Raw genomic sequence first — 8,184 nt, 5'->3', positions numbered from 1 at the left:
GTGAAGTAAATGAAGTATTTCCTCAAGCATTTTTTTTTCGTGACGTAGAGTATTTATATTCGTAATCCATATCCTGCAATATTTAATAATAATAAATGTCAAAAAAAAATATATATGGATGGTAAACTTTTGATATTTTGTATATTCCATAGAGTTGTACATAAAAATTAATATTTTATTTAAAATATGATGTTGATGGTTCTTTAAATTTATGCACTATACTAATCATGATTACACCATTACGATAAGGCTCATAATTTTAATTGCTTTTGATGCTATCTGATGATAATTTACATTAATATATTCATTCTGAAAATTAATATTTATTTTTGATGAACTTGTTACAGGTTGTACAAAATATAATTTTGCATAATAGAGTTAGCTTAAGCAAAACAGATACATAATAAGGTAATTATTTCAACTAATTTTTTTAATTTAATATGATCTGTTACTTTATAAATTGTGTAAATAAGAGGAAAACGTTGTACCTGTATGATTCACTACTAGAAAAATGGTCATACATAGCTTTTATTTAATTGCATTTGTAAAAAAAAGCTATGTTAAAAATAGGCATTGCGCTTGGCTAAACAAGCGCTATCCTTGACCTATACGTTTTCCTTTTCAATTGCGTTTAATGCTTACGCACTGTCCCAAAATACTCACAAACGCTATCTCAACTTAACACGTGGGTATAATGGGCACTTAAAATTCACACACGTGAGAGAATCAAGGGAAGATATAAGTCATTAACTTGATGAAAATAGAAAAAAAAATCCCTAGAAACAGAATCTAAGGAAGGTCTGATGGTCATGAGATTTGAAATTAGAATTCCATCGAATTGAGCTTGCTGTTATGAGGAAAGTGAATTAGTCCCTTTCTCTCTTGCCCAACTATCTTGTCTAGTCTCTATCACACTCCTCTCAAATCCCCACCACCCACTAAACCATGTATGCCTTCGGAAAAAAAACCCATAGAAGTAAGGGTTAAATAAACCACTGTAAACAATTGAAGATATTACTTCAAGAATGAGTGGCCTCATATTGTTGTTGGTGCACTGAAGTTTTAGTAGTGGTGTGTAACTTTAAAAAAGTTTGTTTTTAGAAGTGAGGTTCATCCTAAATTATTTAGAGTTTGAGTGAGAGAGATGTGAAGAAGAAAGGTATGCTCTTGTATGGATTATAATGGTTCTAAGCTAATGAAAACTTGAAAGCTTTGATTGTTTGTATTGAAATGACTTGAAAACATTGAAAGAAAGATTGAAACAATATGAAATAAGAGCAACAAGATGAAAGGAAGTTTGAAATAAGAACAAGTAAATAACAAGTTGATTGAAAGGAAATAAAACAACAAGAAAATAAAAGCATGAATTAAAAAACAAGACAAGAAATTAAACAAACCAAATGGTTTGGATCCTAAGAGAATGGATGGTTTCTCTCTCCCTTATTTTTAGCTTATATACCCCTACTTTTTCCTTTTACAGATTTGCCCTTCTCCATTACAAACTAGACACCTCACACTTCACTTTTGCTTTTGCTTTTTGGGTTTCTTTTTTACCAAGGTAGGCTTAGGGAAATAAGTTGATAAGCACCCAAAAGTGTAATTTAAACTCCTTAATAGTATTCTATTTAAGACAATTATATTTATAATAAATAAAAGTTAGTAATGTTTATGTGTTTTTGTGCATTTCAGGACTTGAAGTTGATTAGGTGACTAAAAGCATAACTTTTGCATGGAAAATGAGTTAAGATGATTGCCAAGGAAGTTGTACATTTAAAGACAAAGAATCATGGAAAAAAGGCTTTTTCAAGCCCAGTCAAAGCTGGGAAGTTAAAGTCAATCCGGGTAGAAAAGGAACAGAAAAGTCAGCAGAACTTCAACAGGCTGTATCTTTGGACTCAGGCCTCGGAATTGGGCCTACTTTATGTCAAAACGACCGACTAGGAATCCAATTTCCAATGGACCCAACATTATCCCAATTAGAGCTATAAAAATAAATGAAAAGGGTACTGAAGTAATTTTTAGCAGTTGTGGCCCTTTTAGACTTAACCTAATAGACTTTGGGCTTACTTTAAAAGCCCAAAGTCCCCCTTTTTGGCCCATGCACGAAAATGTAAACCTAACCCTTTCCTATATAAAGTGGGTTAAGGCTAAACTTATTCAACCCTTCACCTCTTCCCCTCTTTAGTTAATGAGTAGTTTAGTTTAGTTTTAATTAGTTTTTACTTTTATTAGGGTTAGCATTGTAGCCTCCATTAGAACCTATCAATAAAAAGCTTAGTTCTTTAATATTCAATTCTCCTTACATTATGTCTTCTTATTATTGCCTTTATGTAATGATTCCTATGACACTAGACTTAACCTCCATTAGAGGAGATTTATGAAGCCATGTGAGGATGATTAATCTTTAGGATTTATTGTTTTGCAAATAAGAACTTCAAGTTTTTCGTTATGAGTAACTAGAGATAGAGCTCATAACGGAAAACTAGAGTATAGAGCCACCACCAAAGAGATATATGGTGGAGCTATACTCTCTTGCTAGTGAAATCTAGATCCGAGAGGACTTGGTATTCACTAGGGGTTAACAAAGCGATTTGATACTAACTAATAGTAAATCGAATCGCATGGTGGATTAAACCCCTTCTAATTCCTTTATTCAATCTCTAAATTTACTGTTTTCACATCATATCTACTGTTTTGACTCTTATTAGTGAAGCATAATTGCAATCTAGACTCGCATCTAAGTAATGTACGAATTAGAGTTTGGCGAACACGACTACTCTCCTATTTATCACATGATTTTGATGAGTTTTATTTACTATTTTTCCACCATAATTTACTATTCACGATCTCATATATCTACTGTTCATCAATATAAAAACAATATTTACTTATCAATGGCGTTGCTTGCCATCTAGTTTGTTTACATTACGCGTGTTTAAATTAGAAAACACTGTTTTAACTATTCATAAATCACACACTAAAACATTGTTAGGTACTTTTTGCCAATTTTTCTACTACTATAAAGAGAGCATACGAGTTGCTCACCCAACTCACTACCTTCCCCGTGACCTGACCCTAAAAAATCAAGTCACTATTTTTACTTACGAGCACACGCGCGCCCTACATTTGCCTTTACTGAGCACAACCTGCCTTCCACATATAAAGCGCGACACACGCCCAATAAAACTAGATTAAAAGAGCGCACGCCCCCTAGGTTTATTACAGTTAATTAAGTTTTTAATATTATTTTCAATATCATCTCAAGAGTACAATACAGTAATCGTATGCTACAAATTACTAAATTTTAAAAATTATTTTTTCTCATTCTAAACGGTGTCTAGCAAACTGAAAGAATTTGGGGTTATCTAATTAAGGAACGTGCACGCACGGACAACCTCCCTCAAATTCCTAAGTGACCTGGCCATTGGTTTTATTAAAAATACAAACAAATTAATTAATTAAATATTAATTAGAATGCCCACTACCAAAAGCCCATTTTCACAGGCTTAACATCCAAGCCTAAACACAAAGCCCATAGTAAAAAGCCTTTTCCTAATTCTTAAAACTTTGAAAACTAATAAGGTTAATATTTTTACAAGACTTCACAATCCATATCATGTACCAGGACCAGTACTCATATAGTTGTTCAAGTAACGTAGACGTGCTTCAAGGCTGTTGAAAACACTATTTATACGCTTTGCAAGGACGCTCCAGGTAACACCTCTATACATCCTCGAATTACTGTCAGAGGATTCAATTTCTAGTAATAATCAGGCTATTTTTGCATGCTCATTAGGACTTGCCTATTAGATTTAAAACTTGCATGAGATTAAGATCTTATATGCATAAACTTGTTATATTTGCTTATCATAGATGCAGAAATAATCGCCTCTCTAGAAATTCACTAATCACCACACACACACCACATATACCTACCAACACTACATCAGTAGCAATGGGTGAAGAAATAGCAGAGAGACATCTCTCTGATTTCTATAAAGCTTTAAACGATGGACCTGAGTGCTACATAATTCTTGTAGATACTACGGGAGATTTTAGAATCCCCACCAATATATTTAATCTGCTACATATTTTCCATGGCTTAGACCATGAGAAACCTTATGAACACTTACGTAGGATACAACAAGTTCTTACTACATTTCATCATCTTAACGTAAGACCTGAACAAATAAAGCTCAGGGTGTTTCCTTTCACCCTAACTAACAAAGCGGCTGCTTGACTAACAACACAAAAGTCAAACTTTGCTGATACATGGGAAAAACTAGTAGAATTATTTATGGAACAATTTTATCCACCACAGAAGACTGTAGAGATGCTACAAAATATTTATTTCTTTCGCCAAAAGCCTCAAGAATCCTTTTTTGAGGCTTGGAATCGTTTCACTGATCTTCTAGTAGAATGTCCATATCATAACCTTGGTAAAGATACACTAGTTCGTGCCTTCTTCAAATGCCTATCCCAACATCATAAAGATACATTAGATATCATGAATGGAGGTAATTTCCTAGGTAAAGGAGCCACAGATGCATATAACTTTCTAGATAATCAATCCAAGAAAAGTAACAACTGGGGAGGTAACAATTACTCCCACTCCATTCCTTCTTCTACAGCTAAGGCAGCCAGTATGTTTGAGATTAAACAAGATCCTGAACTAAAAACTTTAATTGAATCCCTCACTCGTAAGGTATATGCTCTTTCTGTTAATAAACAAGAAGAGAAACCAACTCCCGTCATGAATATAAACTCTCTTCACTATAATTTCTATTATAGTCTTGAGCATTCCAATCATTATTGTCCTCTTGCTTACTAATAACCACAATCACAGCCAGAAGATGTTTGTGCTTTTAATTATATACCTAACACACCTTGAAGACAAAATCCTAATTTTAATTGGCGTAGTAATCAACAACAAGGAGCACATCCAGGTTTTAATAATCAAAACGTTAGGCCCACCAATAACTACAATCAATATCAACCTAGGCAAGGACAAGGGCAAGGTAATTATAATAATAATAGAAGTTTAGTCCTGGTAAATAACAACTATCAAAATCCACCCGTTAATAATCAACGTGAGATAGTTCTTGTTAGTCAACCCGTGGCAATGCAACCTTCCCAAACTGATAGATTTGATGCATACAAACAAGCTCAACAACATATATTACTAGCAATCTAACAATCCATCCAACAGTTATCCCAATAAAAACCATAACAAAAAGGCGTATTTCCAGGTCAACCTATAACTAATCCATAATCAACAAACACAGCCTTCGAATTAAATGGTAGTTCTATTAATGAAAATATAATACAAGGAGAACTAAAGGCCGTCACTACTCTCCGTTCAGGGAAAGTGGTTGACAACAAAGTAATAATGCCTGAGGATTCCCCACAACAAGATAAAGAAAACTTACTAGATACCATAGTTGAAACTGAAGATCCTACCACAGTAGAAGTACCAGTTAAACCTCAACCGAAGGGAGAAATGAGAACACTTAAAGAAAAAGGCAATACTTATATTGACCTTTATGCTAAATATAGAGAAAAACCACCGTTTCCCCAGAGACTAGCTATCTTAAAAAAGGACGATAATTTTGACGAGATTAGGGAAGCTTTTAAAAATTTAACTATAAACCTACCTTTCCTCGAAGCTATAAAATGTCTTCTAACACATGCTAAGTTTCTTAAAGATTTGTGCACCACAAAGAGGAAAACAAACATATCTAAAGAAGCCTTCTTAATAGAACAGTTTCCCTCTTTATCTGAACATAATGAAATCGTTAAGTACAAGGACCCCGGTCATCCCACTAGACAATGCACCTTAGGTAATACTTTCACAACAACTGATCTTCTAGATTTAGGGGTGAGTGTTAACTTAGTCCTGTTTTACCTTTATAAACAACTAGGTACCAAAGTAATCCATATCATTGAGAATGGAGGTTGGGCAGATGCGGTGCACAACATTCAGAACAGACAACTGAAAGAACTAATCCTTGGGGTCTGCATAAACAGGAATCTTGATCAAGATAGAGTCATTTGGACGCCACACCAATCAGGTCAGTTTACTTCTAATAGCGCGTACATGGCCCTAAGATCAGTCTCTCCTAAGGTGAAATGGAGCAAAGTAGTTTGGGGAAAATGGGTGATTCCCAAGCACTCATTCACTTGTTGGCAACTCTTTTTGAATAGCTTGCCCACACAAGATCGGCTGATACAAAAGAAAATCCTCACCCAATCATCATGCTGCTTATGTAATCGAAGTAGAGAATTCTCTAAACACCTCTTTTTCGAATGTGAGTATTCCAAGGAATTGTTCCACAACATCAAAAGGCTGGTCAGTGTCATAACTGATGATAGGAATTCAAATCGTGAATGGTCATCGATTATCAGAATATGTTAAAGATCGGGACCTGCGGCTGAAGTATATAAGGTATACATCTGTGCTGGTGTTGATGCGATTTGGAAGGAGAGGAATGCGAGACGATTTCAAAATACTAAAAGATCAGTGACAGTGGTGTTCGAAAAGCTATGCAGAGATTTGAAAAGCTATTTGCAAGTCACCCTTCGAGATTTGATTGGTTCTCCTGACTTAAGGAGGATTATCGCAAGTATTGGCATACAGGTACAATTTACAGAGCCAGTCTAAAAGTTTTATTCATGGATGTGTCCAGAAGAAGGAAAGTTTAAACTAAATGCGGATGGATCAGTGGCTGCAAAAGGGTGTGGACATGGAGGCATCATTCGAGATGAGCATGGTAATGTGGTTTCTACCTATATTGGGAGCGGTAGACCAGACTCAGTATTACATCAGGAGCTTAAGGCAATTGAAGTGGGGATTGCTCAATGCGCTAGATTACAGCTCAAACAAGTCCAAGTTGAATCTAATTCCAAGAGAGCAATACAAATTATCAACAAGCTAAAGAAGCCACCCTGGTATTGTGAAGATGTTGTCAAGGCTATACAGAACCATATGTATGCTTTTGAAGATGTGTCTTTTCATCATATTTTTAAGGAGTGTAATAGGGCAGCGGATTATCTTGCGGGTCTATGCCAAAAGAGTTGTAACTTTTGTATCTTTTTAAGTCCACCACTAGATTCTCACTTGAGTGTTATAGTGGAGGAAGATGCTTCCAGAAAATTGTACAACAAAGTATAAGGTTTTAATACAGGTGAGGGTCTGCCCAACCCTAGCTTATTCTCGGAAAAAATAAACAACTAGGTATACACGATCTAAAACCGAATAAAATGACTTTGCAGTTAGCCGATCGTTTGATTAAGTATCCTAAGGGTGTAGTTGAAAATAATTTTGTTAAAGTACAAGACTTCAATTATCCAGCTGATTTTGTCATTCTAGACACAGAAGTCGCCATGACTCTGTTCCGATCATCTTAGGACGTCCTTTCTTGGCAACTGCCAATGCCTTCATTAATTGTTGCGATGGTTCGATGTCCATTTCCTTTGGAAATCTTGCTGTGGAGGTAAATGTTTTTAAAATGATGCAACAGACACCAGACACAACTATAGATGGCGAAATTAACATGATAGAGAGCCGCCCTCAAGATTATTTTAACAAAACTTTTCTAGATAATCAGATGCACCAATTTCTTTCCTTTGGTTGTACTGAGGATTCTTACATCCAAGAAGTACATAACCTTTTAGAATCTACTCCTATCCATGATATATCTCCTGAGTTCGAAGAACTCATTTATGAACAAATCTACATTTTAGAGGAGGAAAACCCTCCTAAATTCCTCATTCCCACTCCTCCCACCCCTGAGCATAAGCCTCTTCCCGCTGAGTTAAAACACATTCATCTTGATCTGGATGGCACTCATCCGATTATTATATCATCTCAGTTATCTACTACTGAATAGGCAAATTTGATTAGGGTTATTCGTGAACATTGTTCTACGATTGGTTGGTCTTTAGACGATATTAAGGGTATTGACCCTAGTGTATGCAAACATCGCATACATTTGGAGGATAATGTGAAAACCTCCTATGAGCCACAATGTCGTTTGAACCCTACTATGAAAGAGGTAGTGAGAGCGGAAGTTTTGAGATTACTCGATGTTGGCATTATATACCCCATTTCAGATAGTGAATGGGTGAGCCCAGTTCATGTAGTCCCTAAAAATTTGGTGTTACAGTCATATGTAATGCCGATGG

At 35.4% G+C, this 8,184-nt stretch overlaps 1 protein-coding gene across 1 annotated transcript; it reads left to right on the top strand.

The window, feature by feature from the left end:
* Nucleotides 1-6,676: 6,676 nt before the first annotated feature.
* On the top strand, nt 6,677-7,171 carry LOC147493998 (uncharacterized). Its single transcript, XM_086568008.1, has one exon. The coding sequence runs from the start codon at nt 6,677-6,679 to the stop codon at nt 7,169-7,171; it is 495 nt and encodes a 164-aa protein (XP_086424134.1).
* Nucleotides 7,172-8,184: the final 1,013 nt, after the last annotated feature.

This window comes from Coptis chinensis, chromosome 6 (genome assembly GCF_015680905.1).
Source record: "Coptis chinensis isolate HL-2020 chromosome 6, ASM1568090v1, whole genome shotgun sequence".
Classification (NCBI taxonomy): Eukaryota; Viridiplantae; Streptophyta; class Magnoliopsida; order Ranunculales; family Ranunculaceae; genus Coptis; species Coptis chinensis.
The sequence above is the reverse complement of the archived record's forward strand: the minus strand, read 5'-3'. Positions and strand labels throughout refer to the sequence as shown.